We start from the raw sequence: 16391 nt of genomic DNA, 5'->3' as shown, positions 1-16391 counted from the left end.
GAAAAGAACTCGGCGCGGTTTTGTTATTCGGCTGCCGAATCGCGCAGCAAACTTGGCTCGAGAAGACAGTTTACGCGGCACAAAGCATACCTCGGTTGCGTCGCGAGAGTTCTGCGTACCGTTCAGCCAAGAATCGCCGCTCTATGGGGAGAGCGACCCCTTTTGTGCGCGCTGTTCTGCGAGAGACGGAGTAGATGTAACGTGTGCAGTGTCTGATGCTAGTGGTGGCAATAACAATGCAGTTTACCTAATAGGGAATACAAGCGTAAGGTTTCTTCCGCACCGAACTCGCACAATATATACGACGTTCGCAAGCGAATACCGGGGCACCGTCGCTCCATGTAAAGTGCAGTATACCTATAACGTATCGAGAATTTACAGAGCAACATAGTGCAGGGAATTGCAGAGATCTGGTCACGTTCATAAGGGGTGGCCTTAGAACTGCGCTGTATGCTTAATAAAACGAGTGACGAGCACACATATGGAATATATACACCGATGTGGCAAGGACAAAAACCCATATTCACGCTTTCCATTCCGCAATCCAACTTAACCGCTTCGCACACAGATTTCCTCTTGCGCGATCATTTGCTTTCACTATTGACCCTCTCGCGGAGCAGCTTATTCTAGAGAAACGAGATGGCGCTTTCGGCGGCGCGCCGCACGTCGCCTCAGCGACAGCGCACGAACACGAAACCATTACCGCTTCCACCTCGCTTCTGTGCGATCAGCTGTCGGAAATGTAACTGAGTTTTCGCTAACGCACAGTGCTCCAGTCATGCGAGATTGAATCATATAGATTGAAGACGAGTGCAGTACACTCTTAGACAAAAAGTACACCCTTTGGGGTGTATCTGCCACACAACGATAATCGTCATCTGCCTTGCTTGCGTTTCCTTTATTAAAGACTCCGCGCCCGCTACTTTCCTGTCGGGAATGCTGTCATGCTGATAACGCGCATGCCGTTCGTTACTGGGAAGTATCGGGCTCGCCGCGTTAAAGAAAGGAAATGCGGACAAGACAGATGACGATTATCGTTGTGTGGCAATAGCCTGTAATTTTGCTTAAGTGTAGTTGGCTGCAAAAATAGTGACTGGTATATTAAGAAATGGCATGAATCTGTGTAGCCAAGTTCGCTGACCGTTCGCTCTTTAAAAAATTTACACCCTTTGGGGCTTATCTTGTCCCACGACGATAATCGTCATCTGTCTTGCCCGCACTTCCTTTCTTTAACGCTGTGAGCCCCGTACTTCCAAGTCACGAGCGGCTTGCGCGCTATCAGCGTGACACAGCATTCTCGACAGGAAAGCAGCGAGCGCCGAGTTTCAGGAAAGGAAACGCAAGCAAGGCAGACGAGAATTATCGTTGTGGGACAACAATATACCTCAAAGGCTGCAACCATTGCTGCAACCGTTTTAAGACCGTTGCTGCAACTGTCCGTAAGCGTTAAGGCCGATGCACACGGCGGACCAAGTCTGCGGGCCGATCGGTCACGTGATGCGACGTCACGGCCCGCCGCGGTCCGGTCCGGCGCAGAGCACATCCACACGGTGGACCGCCATAGCAGACGGCAGAGCAGACCAACCAGCTACACTCTCGGCCAGAGTGTTATCATTGTTATTATTCCGGCTCGAGTCCCACAAAGCCGGGAACTGCTCAACCAGGGATACAAAATAAAAAACCTCGTCACTCCAAGAGGACACGGTGTTAAAAAAATATATCTGCTGCACGCACGTGTAGGCGGAACGGCGGACATGAAACGACTGGCTTGACTGGCTTTTGCTGAGCCGAAAACTAGATTGGATTTGGCTGAAGACGCTCTGTTGCCGGACAACATTCGTTGGCTACGCCAAAATCGCTGCGGTTTGCATGTGGTCCGCCGCCAAAACTGAAGCGCGAAAAGCCTGGTCGATTTGTTGGACCACGAGGGCCGCGGTCTTGCGCGGGCCGACGGCGGTACGCACGAACTGGTGACGTCCTATCACGTGATGCGCGGACCGCGGTCCAAAAGAGCAATTTAGTCCGTCGTGTGGATCGGCCTTTACCGGCACTTCGAGATGCACGGCTTTCTTCGAGAATGCAGAAATTTGCTCATCCGTCAGCGTTGTATCGCTAACCTTCAAAGAAAGCACTTCAGCCCCGGAACGTCGGCAAGAGTACCGCTCGTTAAACAAGGACAAAGGGAGTATCGCCGCTTGCTGTCTTCGTACGTTTTGCGCACATTTTCTGCCCACATCTACCCTCAAATGGCACAGAAACTTATCGCTAACGTGCCAATAAGTGCAGTGGGCGCACACTTGAATATATGGGCAGCATATATGCACAATAAATGATTAACTACACCAACAGCGCACGAATGCTCGAAGCTGAATGTTTCCTGATGATCCACAAGAATAAGCGAGTTACTAGCGATAATGCATCTTTGCTACAAGATATTACAGTGTACAAAACGACTACATTTCAAGCTGCGCGCAGCAAGAACAAATCTATCGGAACTGGTACACCCGCGAGCGATTAGGCAGAAATAATCAGATAGTGACCACACCAAGGAAATTTACTGAGTCGGAAATGTGACAAGCCGCTGCTTCAAAATATTTTCCAAATAAAAAAAGAACAGCAAAACACACTAATCCTGATTCATTTCATGAGCGGACAGTTTGGATAGATGGGAATACATATTTAGCCTGACTTTTAAAACAAGCACCATATATAGGCTGCTCGCGCCGTTTGGACATAGCTTCATCATCAGCCTGGTTACGCCCACTGCAGGGCAAAAGTCTCTCCCATACTTCTCCAACAACCCCGGTCATGTACTAATTGTGGCCATGTGGACATAGCTTAATCAGCTTCCAAAGCGCTTTTGCATGTTCTCTGAAGCTGTGGCCGAAGCTTCGTGTCGTCCACCCAGTCACCGTTTACGATATCCCCCGAAACAGAAGTTTGCTAAGCCGCACCGGCGTCATACACCTCTTGAAGGAAACATACCAGTCACAAAACATAAAGGACTGGTGTTTTCCTTCAACTATGTACCAACTGGCCCGGATTTCAACCCTTCATACACCTCCATTGTAAACGCGGAGGCAACGCAGACAGGTGAGGCAAGCAATGGACGCGTCACCACGTGATCAAACATGGCAGCGCCCACGGGATCGATAACCGGGAAAAGGGTGAATAAGCTACGCTATATCTGGTAACAAGCGCGTTACTGCGCTCATTGTCGTTTGCATGGAACGACAGCTCATAACCGACGCCCGCGGCGCGTACTCATCGGCGCATTGGTCGTACGGCCGCTTCGGGGCTTGATTGCGTTGCAGGGTGCTTGATTGACATTTGATACAGACCAAGCACGAAAATAGTTGCGGAACTCCGCTTTAACAGCCTCGTTGTAAAATTCCATAACCTGTATAGTATATAGACAAAGTTACAGGTGAATTTAATTTGCGCTAACTTATCTCCTGTTATTCTGGCGGATATTCAAATGTCAGCGCTGACAGTGAATGAAGGTTGGGAGTGCAGAGAGCGGGCGGAAGTGTACATCAAACGCACGTGTTCGCTGATGACGAGTCGCCTGGCACCGCTTATTCGGACTTATTCGTTTTACAATACCTTCGAAAGAACGATTATATTCGTTTCCGCGGGCAAAACCTTTCGATACGTTGAACAGGGAGCTCAAGGACAGTAAAATGAAACTGTAAAATGAAACTGCTTCCAGCATAAAGTTGAGCTGTAACATAAATTGCGAGCGAAATCCTTTACGTTTCTGGTAGAACATTGTCAGTGACCCGCTGGCCATTCGCCACAGCAATATACCCTGAAAGGCGCCATTTACAGGCCAGTTAATTACCATTCAAGTCGAGTTATATCGCGCTTTAACCACTCCGTGATAGTGTGTTCTATTGCTAAACTTCTGGCGCACAAGCATAAATAAATAAAAAATAAAAGCAAGGACAGGAAGATGTAGGACGCGCACAAGCGCTTCTGTGTGACGTGCATTCTTTGTCCATAAACAGGGTGAACCGAGCAAGCTGGTATCGATTCATGTCGAACATTCAGCACTAAAACTAGACAAGAAAAAGGTAGAACACACCACAGCTTCGGGCCGTCCAGAGGGCTCACGAAAGGGCGGAGGCTCACGGGCTTCCCGTCCCAACGTGGGTGCGGCCCGCGACCCCTGCCGACCACTAAACCAAGAGTGGGTGGGAAGGGGTTCCTCAGGACCCAATAAAGTTCTTTCCTCCTCCTCCTCCTCCACCACAAGCGCTTACTATATCAAATGGTTTATTTCGGAAAAAACAGGTATATAGTGAATAAAATTGCGAATGCCCGCTTACATGCAGAGAAATATCATGCAGCAAAAATAACACAAAAGTAACACCAAGAAAAGGCATGCTGCATGATGATTCCCTTTTTAGACAGTTCTCTCTTTCATGTTACGCTGTTGTGGGGTTTGAGTTCAGCAGGCTAACGTTGAGAAGATACTTTTCAAAGATCAGACTGCGTGACGCCACGTCTTACGGCATTCGGTTGAAAAATGGGCTTAATAGTGTTACGGGAACTCGCTGCTCGGACGTCTTTATGCACAAGCGTACAGTTAAGCTGGAAATTTTCCCGATAATGTTCAGTTGTTTTTCGTACCAGACATAATATTCCATCGTCGGGACAAAGCTAACAGTAGCGAAGTAGCCCTGCCCTAATGGCCGCGATAGACGCACGTTCGCCGACTGCTAAACACTCTTCGAATGCGTCGCAGCGAAATCATAGGCGAAAGTGCATTCCCAGCCTCCAATGTGAGCAGACCCGAGGCGACTCTGCGCCGACGTGCGTGCCTGTGTGTGTAGCCTGGTTTACTGCGCGTAATCGCGCGAGCGCGCCATTTCATAAAACACCGGCTCGCAGTCATCAACGGCGCGCTCCCCCTGCACAAACGAAGTGAAATTTCATGCCCGAGCATTATCACCCTGCGGCCGATCTCGAGCATGTTCAGAATTCTGTTGCGCCACGCACTCAAAACTTAACGACCGGCGCCGCCTCCGGGCGCTCCCACCGTCGGCCGGAAAGCGCGGGCAGTTATGGTACGTCCACACTAGCGACAAAAACGCGCGCGACACGCCGCACGCGGCAAGCGCCCGCGCGGCAGACGCGTACGGGCAAGTCCACAGTCGCGTTTTGCGGCACGCGGCAACGGCCCGTGGAGTCCCGCGTTGTCTCGTTCCATTCGATACTTCTCGTGACAACGCGCTCTCCGTTCTGCCCATTTCGTCTTCCATCGGAAGTGTCTGGGTTTTTTGCGCCACTGCCGGCTACGGACGAGGAAGTACTGGTGACTGTGAACACTATAATACTTGTTTGTTCTATACTTGTGTGACGCCGACGTGCCAGAAAGCGGACGAGAAAGTTTTGGGTGCGGTACAGGGACACTGAGGGCCAGGCGCAGACTCTGCTTCCCCGCCTTCACCAATTACTCACCTGTCATGCCAAACTGCTGTCCATAATGTGCGAGCGGTTGGCGCGCAGCTCCTTGTCCGACGCTCGATTTATCATAGAGGCACGCATATCCGTGAACGGTTTCCAAAAACGCCTCCATTGCGAGGCGAATTCTTCGTCGACGCCTCAGTGGTGGTGTGGTAAGGCTTAACAAAAACAGCCCCCTTGACTGGAAATGGCCTCTGAGATTTTACGGCGCGCGTGTCACTGTTCAGTCTCAGAGCCCATAGATTATGATTCTTTGCTTATGCGACAGGTGGCGCCACAACCGCGCGGCTCGTAAAGCGGCTCGCTTCTGATTGGTGGTCGTTTTGCGTCTGCCGCGAAAAATGGGTCTCGCACCCATTCGCGCGTTTGCCGCGCGTTGCTGCCGCTTTTCGTGAATCTTGCCGCGCGCGTCAGCACCGCTCGCCGCGCGCGGCGTGTCGCGCGCGTTTTTGTCGCTAGTGTGGACGTACCATTACACCGCCGCCGCGGCGAGCGCCGGCTGCCGCACGCTACCGCGGCAGCCCGGCCGATCGCCGGCGATGGCCGCGCGTAGAACACGCGCTTAGCCGCGCGGGTAACAGAAGTGTGCGACTCCGCCTTCGTCGGCGACTCTACCCTCCTTCGGTCAGCGGCACCGAAGCTCGTACGATTACGCAGGCCCATTGCGGAGATAGGCATCGGCATACACAGCCTTTGAAAAGGCCCGAAAACGCGCTCTCCTTCCGGGTGCGGCATAATTCGTGAGGGAGACCTCTCCGGCAACGGTCGAACTGTGCAGCTACCGTAGGCACAAACAGTTTGTGGGTCAGGTTCGGCGGCTTTTTGTCCTTTCCGGAACTCGGGCCAGCATTGAAACGGCGGCGGACGTATTGAAATGTGCTCGGTCACGCTTCGATATGGCAACGTCAGGAAGCGAAACTAAGAGCTGCGGCCTGTCGCACGTATAATCGGGCTTTTTTTTTTTCGTTTAGTTTCTTCTAGTTGGCGGCCACACGTGCTCTGCCCGGCGGTGTCAAATGTTGGTCGCTCCACCCACTTCTTTTGAACTGCCCATTACCGGCACTATTGACACCACTATTCTGAGTTTAAAAGGGTGCGCCGGATAAAACGCTGAGCAACGCACGCGCGTGGCAGTTACGAGTAACTTGTAAAAATCAGCTTAAACGCCTTTCAAAAATGGTGTCCCTGTATAGCGCTACCACCTTACCACGCAGTGTGGCTCATCATGTGCGATTTGGAAAGACTAATATAAAACCATTTGTAATGAAATACCAGGCGTTTCTTTTTATGCGCAGCTCTCTCTTCAGAAAGAAGCTGTCATATCCAGGTCCCTATCGTTTTGCAGATAGGCTACGTGGGTAGGCGGATATTATTAGCAAGAAAAAAAGGAACGATAATTTCGCTAATTCTTTTTTTTTTCAAGTCCCCTGAAGACCCATACGGGCATTACATAGGGGTGTTACAATAAATCAGTGATACATACAGTACACGCATTCACAGATAATGCATGTTAAACCAAAACCTAGAAGACAAGCGGGAAAACAATAAAAAATATAAAAAACTAAAATATGCTAATCAAATTTCTAATTGCTAACTTTAGGGCAGTTGTTCGAACAGCGAAATTAAAGCCGAGGAGTAGTGAAGTCATGTCTGCTTGCACAAATCCTGAGACTAGCCCGACTTTCGAGATATGCGACCTCAACATGTGCTAAAAGATGTCTCGGCGTTCCAGTTAAGATCATCCTGAACTGTTAGAGGCACGATTTTAGGAAAATGTTAACTGGAACGCCCATGTATATCGAAACATAAATTTAAGGTTGCATTATCTCGAAAGTGGTGATATAGTTACAGGATTTCTTCTAAGCAGGCATGACTTTCTCTGTACTCCTTGGCTTCAGTTTCGCATTTACATGTGCCCTAATTTTAGTAATTAGAAGGTTAATCGGTATATTTTTGTTAACTAGCGAAATTACCGTGGAACATTTTCTCGTTGCTAACCGTCTGCCTGGCCACGTAGCCTATCAGCAGAAACTGCAGGGGCCCAGATATGACGGTGTCTTCTAAAGCGGTTTTCCGCATAAAAAAAAAAAAAAAAGAAAGCGGTATATCGAAAAGAAAGAATGCGAGAAATGTTTGCGTACGTTAGGGCGCATTATGCAGTGCATTTTCCAGTGAAAAGCTATTAAAGAAGCACATTACGCTTTTCGTGGACATATGTTTGTGCGTGAGGACTATTCACTGGGGAACTTTAATGGCGAGTTCAGGAATGAATGAATGAATTTTTGGCCCAGCTGCTGCAACGGTCTTGCGACGGGCGCGTTCAGTGTCGGGTGAATTTGCACCGTTGCGGCGACAATAAACCGTGCAACTTGCGCAGTACTGACGACCAAGCACGAGTCCTCCTCTGACGCAACAGCGCGGTCGAACGCATTTCGACTGCTTGCTTACCTGCCATATCACATCGTCGAAAATCGCCAGTTATCGAAAGCCTTTGAAGTATGTTCCACAGATTCAAGCGAAAAATGTTACGAGGTTTAACGTCAGAAAAACAACTCACGGGCTGTGATAAATGCCAATTTGTTTGTTTGTTTTTTCCCTTACAGGGGAGGGGGCGCCTCCTGAATAATTTCCACTGCTTGGGGGTTCTTTATCGGGCACCCAAAGTATGGTACACGAGCGTTCGATTTCGCGTTTCACCCGCCCCCATTGGAATGCGGCAGCCGGGGCCAGGAGTCGAACCCTTGACTTCGCACGCGGCAGCAGAACGCCACGGCCACTGAGTCAACGCGGCGGGCCCGAGCAGATAACAATAACATACAATCGGTCCTTCGTACAAGCCAACCATGTTGGGGTTTTGCCGTAAAATTAAAATTTAACACCGCAGTTTACTCATGCCAGTTGGCTGATTTATACACTGACAACAGCGAATGGCGTTACTGCAAGCATGACAGCTAACTTCCTGGTGGATACACCGTTGCAATCTGTACTGATCCACCAAACTACAAGCTTAGGAAACCTTACTTTCGTACTATGCACGGTAGGCGTCACTTGGCTTCTTTCTTTTCTTTTTTTTTTCCTAGAAAGAAATGGATAATGGATAATGCTATTGGTGAACCACAATTCTTTAAATCTATTTTCACACTTAAAAGTTAAATATTTCAAGACAATGTGTAAGCGTGAAATTGGCGACAATGTTTCTTATGTTTCTGTTGCCGAAAAACAGTTAAACATTAATAATAATAATAATAATAATAATTTCAGCTAAACTCGACCTTCTTGAGAATGTAGAACGCAAGTATTACAAGCCGTCCTTCAATTTGGTCACAATAGTCATCCCTAGCAAACAATCACTTAAGCCTTCTAAGAGCAATAACTCAACTTATATTACACACCAACAGAATATGGTGTAGAGGGCTGGTTACATACCGCCCTTTGTGGCTTGTAAACGCGCGGATACATACGGTTATGCCAACGTCGTCTCACTGTGGCGTAGGCAGAACGGGGAATTCGCTTGCTGGTCCCATCCCCACATTCTTATTTTCTCAAGCTGTCACGTGTACCGAATGTCAGTGGCGTGCTGAAAACTTCACTTCTTTCTCCCTTTTCCCAAAATGAAATCATAGCTACGCCAGCGTCGTTCCGATATCCTAACAGTATACACTACAGTATCATGGTTTGTATACTCAGCAGTTTAGTGATACAACTTGGCCAAGCAGCACTCGATAACCAAGGTGACGACGATCAATAACCGCGCCACCCTTGCTACGAACAGTTGAGACTGCAACATTTATTTTTAAAATTTTTGCGTCAAGTCCACAGTCACACGTTTCAGTAAAAATCTGATGCGAGTCTGTGAAACGGTACGCAGGAGCCAAACAAAGGAATCAAATCGGACGAAATTTTGTCGTTGAGACGTACTACAGTCCTTGTATTTAAGGCTATGTATACTTATCAGGCGAATTTTAGTGCCTCCTTCTTGCAATTCTCAAGGTTCGTGTCAAAGACCGATTACGTGTTCCAATTAAACGGATAACATCCATAATAACTCGAGCGACTCCGACATCAGAGAATCAAGCCATGGCCTTCCCGTAATTCGAACGCCGAGAGTACGAAGTGACAAAGGCTGTCGCTCCATTTCCCACGATACGTGCGCAGTATCGGGGCCGAGCCTGCGGACTGCCGGAGCCTCGAAGCATCAAAACCACCTCGCGGCGTCGGCACGCAACCGATAGTTGAGAGGCACCGCTAGGCTAAACTTCGGTGCGTTCCGCCATTGGAATGCACCTTCCAATATCCCTTAGAATTGTCTTTCCCTTTTTTTTTTTTTTAATTTTGGCTATCGTGGTTCATCAGCTTTCGTCCCCGATGAGAGCGAGACGGGAGTGTTATATAGTCGCCCGAGCAAATAGATTGCCGAAGCAACTCTGCAGCGACTTGTAGAAGAATCTTTACCAGCAATTATGAAAATTTAATTAGAAGTTGTTGGCGCGCTACAAGCAAAAAAAAAAAAAAGCTTACACGACGAACATGCAATGCGTGTTTCACGACTTGTTCACAAATACATTTCTAAATGCTAAGCGCTTCTAAGTTTTTACTGAACGAACTGGCAGTTATACACTTGGGTCCACAGACGCTGCTTCAGTTGTCACACGAGGAGGGACAGCTCGGTTTCATTTAAACACCCATATACGCCGCAGGACAAACCGTTCGAGCTAAAAAATAAAGCATAACAACATATACTTTATCGAAAGCAAGTTCGTCAGCCTAAGGCGTTTCATCCATGCTATCGCTACGACATTTACACGTTGTACTATTGCTATACACTGCTATCGCTGACAATAGGAACAAATACAACAATCACACTTCTCTGTGCTTGTCACTTCGCCCTAGATGAAAAAAAAAGCATTAAATAGGTACTCGTGTCTTAAAAATACGGCTTAATTGGATCACAACATTGCGGGTGAGCAAGGAAGAATACGCAAAAGTAAGGCCGCCACTAGTGAGGAATCGCGCACTACTACTACTCATGCTTACAAGTTGTCGTTTGCACGGCGCCTTTCAACCATTATCAAAGGCTTCAGGTTCTTCATACAGTGCCTGATCATAAAGCACAGGCATAAAATTTTCGCCGCAAATGTTTTATTGCTTCGTGTTCAAAAGGACATGATCTCGTGCAATTAAAGCAGCTAGTGACACTTGTCTGCCACTATTTTGTAACTATAGTTTGGTCTTCAAGATCTCAACGGAAACCTTTTGACCATAACGAAATAGCTAGACCAAAGTGCAATGCTGCTGCAAACGTAGGTAACTTTTTAAGTGCAGCACATCTTTTCTTTTGAGGAATATTACTTCAGCGTAGTTCTTCTACACATGTCGTTCTGTTTGACGCAGCACAACACGGATCGTGAAAGCTCACGAGGAATGGCGAGGAGCTATAACAAAATAATTCAGTCAGACGCTTAGAAAGGCACCAGCTCCAAAATGGCAGGAAAGGGGACACAGGTGGTCTTGTGCAATAACACTCATATTTGGAGCCCTTGATGTCTAGGGGTCGACATCTATATATGGCTATATTCACTGTCCATCCGGAGTCACAGTATAGGATATCTTTAGCTTTTTACTCCTACAGGGCGCTGCCAACTTCAAACTCTAGACTCCAAGCAGGAACAATTGCGCATTGCACTATTACACGAATCAACCCATACACGTATACGCCCAAACTTTGCCATATCTTGTATGGGAACCAGGCGCGCTGGCAGTATGATCTCACTAATTCCATTTCATGTGCCCGATTCTCAAGAAAAGCTGTGATACGATAGCACGTTTACGAACATGCCAACGAGGAAGGCAGCCTGCTAGTCAACTTGTGCTCACAAGGAACAAGCCTAATAAGACGCTTAATGTAATGAATGACAAAGAGCTAGATGGCTCTCGTTTGCGTCGGCTCAAATGGCATCATGAGTGAAAACAGGCTTAATACAGCTTCCGCACGTGACAATGTGGCGACGTGGGCTTGTTTGTCAGTCATACTAAATTGGGATGAAGTGCACCGCAACACCAACAAGTAGACACAAGAGTCATTGTGTATCTACCATTCCTTCTTGTCTCGTCACCTCAATTCAATATGCCCGTGCTAACGGGGACGTAACGGTTTGTTCTTCACTACTTCCTCAACACCGCCGTAGACAAGACTAGACAATGACGCAGCTTTTCACCGAGAAGTCAGTCGTACGGCACCCACGAAATGAAAAAAAAAAAAAAACGGAAGTCTGTTGCTTTAAATTCCACTGACAAATCAGAGCCGCTTGCTAGGGCGGAGGGGCAGCCACCGCGCAGTTATGCGGTGCGCAGCATTCTGGCTGCAGCCGCATTCTGGTCACGCGGTCGTCGCGGCCCCACCCTGCCTCATGAAGCACTGTAACCGCTGTAACTCTCGCACGGTCACTCACAGCTTCCGCCACAAAACATTTGGGCGCAACCGTTGTGCTGCCGTATGCGGTACAGCACACCGGAATAACGCAACAACCGCCACCACCGCGCACGTCACGCAGTCATCACGCCCGTTCAGCAGGAAACTTCTCACTGTCCTTGCGAGTTCTAATAATGCAAATGACGTTACGCTGCCTCTCCGTTCGCTTCGTGCCAACGGTGTCAAAAGGAAGCACACGGTGACAGCGAACGAGAAGTTTGTTTTTTCACTTTACAAGTTTGTCTTGCTGTATAGGAAATCCCCTTAACAGAACCACATGTACATATATATAGCGGCAAGCAGTAACCGACATCAATATAAACCACTAATGCGATCCACGATACATCACAAGTGCGCCGTGCAGACGCCCTTCACAAACGTGCCGTTAAGGAAGACAAACACACGCCTATCATAGTTGAACCTAAACATATTATTAAAAATCTTAAATTAAAGAAGAAAAAAAAAGAAAGACGAGGCCTTCTGTAAAAAAAAAAGACGAAAAAAAAAGAAAGTAAATGCTGCAATGTGATGCGCTGCGCGCTTATAAATTCATGTATTGCTATTTCATAGGCAAGCAACACACGCTATCGTGGAAAACACTGAGCAGGAAGTGCACAAATGGCAGACGAAAATGAAACAAAAAGCACTGAGATTGAGTTCAACGAATAGCGTCGATGATCTGGAACTACGCCATGTGCTCTGAACTTCACCGGCTTCTGCAACAGGAAATGAATTATAGAATAGTTTCCCGATAATCCGAACCCGGTAAAGCCGAACTTCCGGATGTGCCGAACAATGTCAAAATTAAATTATGGAGTTTTACGAGGCAAAACCACTATCTGATTATCAGGCACGCCATAGTGAGAAACTCCGGAATAATTTGGAGCACCTGCAGGGTTCTTGAACGTGTACCTAAATCTAGTATGCCAAAATACTTTGTCGGCTCTACATGTAACCGCATGTAAAAAATAGTAATAAAGAGAAAGGTTACTACGATTCCGTTTACTTTTCGGCTCACACGAACTTTTGCGGTGACTGTCGACACCGGTGAGTCTACCGCATGGCAACTCGAAATAATCGGTCGCAACAGGGCCTCTTAAAGAGGCCATGTAGTGGAATACGATGCGCTTAGTGTTCATAACAAAAGTTGAAAAAGGACACTTGACGTCCCCAGGGCTGTTATACTACTAACTATAACCGTCCTGCTACAGGAGCAAAGGACGAGAAGACGGACAGAAAATGAGAGGTCAGCACCTGAAAATTCAGATGCGTTATAATTTCTATTTGCATGCTTATAAATGTCAATGTTGATGAAGTATAGACTTGCAACCTGTAGCCCCCCCCCCCCCCCCCCCCCTCCTGTAATGGAAATACTCGTAGAAGTTCTTGTGGTACCTTCCGAAGCTACATATGACGATTTCTCAGGGAAATAACATAAATGACGCGATGCAAACAACGTCGCTATACGTTCTTCATTAAAATTTCTCCAGCAGCATGAAAACATTCAATGGTCCCTGAGCAGCCCGAGACAGATGCGAGCTTTCGTCTCGGCGCGCCCATCCAAAGCAATCGAAGATCACAGAATGGCCAAAGCAGTGAAGTTTGCGAGTACGCTACTTTCTGTCACTCAGTGTAACATCAATTTGGATAATAAATGCCGGCATTACGATGTACGATTATCTTGTCAAGTTGCACTTCGGATATATTCAATATTTCCATTACTCCATTACTCCCTGTCTATTAGTTGTGGTTTTGTCTGGAAACCTCGCTGCTTTGAAAAAAAAAAAAATACTGCATAGCAATCTGGGGTTGCACATACAAAACCCATTTGTCACCCGTGTTTACCCTTCAAAAGAGAGCCCTTCGCATAACACCTCACAATACACACATTAGGAGTGAAAGATTTATTTTGAATTCTGAACATCCTCAGTGTTTATGACTTCACATCCTAAAATATCGCTTCCCTCATGCATCAAATAGTTAACAGAAAGCTTATCTCAACTACAGTCTCACTTCGCCTCTCACTGTCGAAAATGCGTCGCGTTATTGTTTTTGGTCTCCTAAGGTGACTACTGATGATTCTGACCGGCCTACGTTTGAGTGTATAGGCGCCTAAGTTTGGAGCAGCCTTGATAATAAGCAAACGCTACTACGAACATTGCATACATTCCTAAAAAACATGAAAGCAATCAGCTAGTTCACAATGCGTAACGCATGCATGCGCCTATAACCTTGGTTTTGCTGAAAATTGTGTTGACGACGTAAAAAGAAACTTGTTAAAAGAAGCATCTTGCGTATCAATTTTTCGCTGCTACTGTACCTTCTTATTAATCCTAGCTGTCTTTTTTTATTTTATGATATTTACGCTGTATAAATAGCAGCCGCCATAAAATTGATTTTCCTTAATAACAATCCGTACAGACACTTTAACAAACTTGTTGGGCCTCAATAGTGTTCACGTTATAATTGTACAACTGACGTTAAACTTTCAAACTTTCAAGAAAAAGAATAAATAAGTAGTAGTCGTCGAACTAGCACTCACCTCAACAACCATCTTGTCCATTTCCATGACTCGGAAAGACTCCATGACACTCTGTAGTGCTTATGTCCTCCTGCCGTGCGTGCAATATTCCAAGAAAAAAAGAGAGAAAGAGTCACGTCAGCAGTATGGCACACGTGTGTCCAAGGCTAACGGTACACTTACAAAGCGACTTAATCAGGTGCCGATATGTAGGAAAAAGTATGCACCGGTATGCGTATATGGCGGTGAACGTTGAGCAACGTTGCCGAACTACTGCAGGCACTAGACATATCTCGCAAATACTCCGGAGTGCGCGCCACTGACGGCGAGCCGCAACGCGTTTCCCTCGTCCTCAAGCCACCGAGAAGTGCGCCAATGCAGGCGCCGCAATAATCCACATTTCTCGCACAGATGCGAACCGCGGCTGCCCCGGAAAGGCGGTGGCCCCGTGTTCGAGTCCCGGACCAGGACGAATTTTTCTTCAACTGCGAGGCTTTTCTTTCGATGAACCCTGTTGTAGCACTTAGCTACGTTTGGGTGGATGTCTCATTTTCCCTGAATGGGTGGATGGATGTTATGAGCGTCCCCTTTGGAGCGGCGCGGTGATTTGCGCCACCAAGCTCTTGCTATTACACTGCCTAATGTCCTGCCTAGGTAAAAAAAAAAAGAAAGAAAGAAACCACGCTGAGTTCCCACAACCAAATTTTCCGACCGCCTATTGTGAATTTTGCTTTTGTACGTCTGCTTTTTTTGTCGTTTCCCTACTTCCACCAATCTTTCACTCGCCTCTTGCTAATCTCTATTGCGGCCATGTTTACTTTTCCCCTGCTCTCGCTGAACCCAAGAGCTTCAAGGGGGCCAGTGGTGCCTAAATCTACCGCTGGGCAGATGTCTTCACGTTCTAATAAAACATGCTCCATCGTTTCCCTAGCTTTACCGCAGTAAGCACATGCTTCTTCCTTCTTATATATCGCTTTATAGGTGCGTGTTCTAAGGCATCCCGATCTCGCATCGAAAAGTAATGAGCTTCCCTTTGAGTTATCATAAATTGTTCCTTTCCTGATTTCGTTCTTTTCCTTTTAACCAGTTGCTCATGGCAGGTTTCTTTTCCATTGCCGCCACCCATGAGATTATTTCAGCCTCTGACTTTCCGCTTGACGTTGTTTGTCGCTGCGTTGCTCACCATATATACAGACCGCAAACTTGCTGGCAAGCTTCCTAGTTCTTTTCCTCCACTGTGTATCAATGTCTTTCCTGTACAGGTACCTCAACACTCTCCCAGCCCATTTACTTTCTTCCATATTCCTCAGTCGTTCTTCATAATCAATTTTACCGTGAGCTTCCCTCACTTCAAACTAGTCCAGCCCATATCACCCTGCACAGCTTCATTTGTAGTCTTCCCGTGAGCGCCCAGTGCGAAGCGTCCCACTGACCTTTAGTTCCCATCGAGTCATGCTTGTACCCCTGATTTAAAGCAAACCGCATTTCCAAAATTAAGTCCTGGAACCATTACGCTTTTCCACATACCCCGGAGCACCTCGTACCTATTGTATCCCCATAGCGCTCTGTGATTCATTATGGCTGCATTTCTCTTCCCCTTTACTGTTATTGTTTCTTTCCTGTGTTTCCATATATCTATTGCCTTCGTTTATCCATATACCAAGGTATTTATATCCTTTTACCGGAGGTATTTCCTGACCCTCTATTGCCACGGTCTGTTCACTGTTTTCATTGAATACCATACACCTGATTTTATAACGCTAAATTTCAACCCTAAATTCTCGCCTTCCTGTCCACAGATATTAGCCAGACGTTGCAAATCACTTTGCTTGTTAGCTAGCAACACAATGTCGTCCGCATAAAATAAACCTGGGAGCTGCTGCTCTACTACTGTACCCGCCTGTTTGTACGAGAGATCAAACCCGACAT

At 47.1% G+C, this 16391-nt stretch overlaps 1 protein-coding gene across 3 annotated transcripts in view; it reads right to left on the bottom strand.

The window, feature by feature from the left end:
* Nucleotides 1-16391, bottom strand: part of LOC126544051 (bromodomain-containing protein 7-like) — a 125231-nt gene that overhangs the window by 16084 nt on the left and 92756 nt on the right. For all 3 annotated transcript variants that reach the window (XR_011892475.1, XR_011892476.1, XM_055061627.2), the window contains exon 17: nucleotides 14484-14553. Coding sequence is in view for 1 of the 3 variants with exons in the window: in XM_055061627.2 (XP_054917602.1) it covers nucleotides 14485-14553 (69 nt within the window). In the remaining 2 variants the exon portion in view is untranslated. The remainder of the gene's footprint in view (nucleotides 1-14483; nucleotides 14554-16391) is intronic.

This window comes from Dermacentor andersoni, chromosome 1, assembly GCF_023375885.2.
Source record: "Dermacentor andersoni chromosome 1, qqDerAnde1_hic_scaffold, whole genome shotgun sequence".
Taxonomy (NCBI): domain Eukaryota; kingdom Metazoa; phylum Arthropoda; class Arachnida; order Ixodida; family Ixodidae; genus Dermacentor; species Dermacentor andersoni.
The sequence above is the reverse complement of the archived record's forward strand: the minus strand, read 5'-3'. Positions and strand labels throughout refer to the sequence as shown.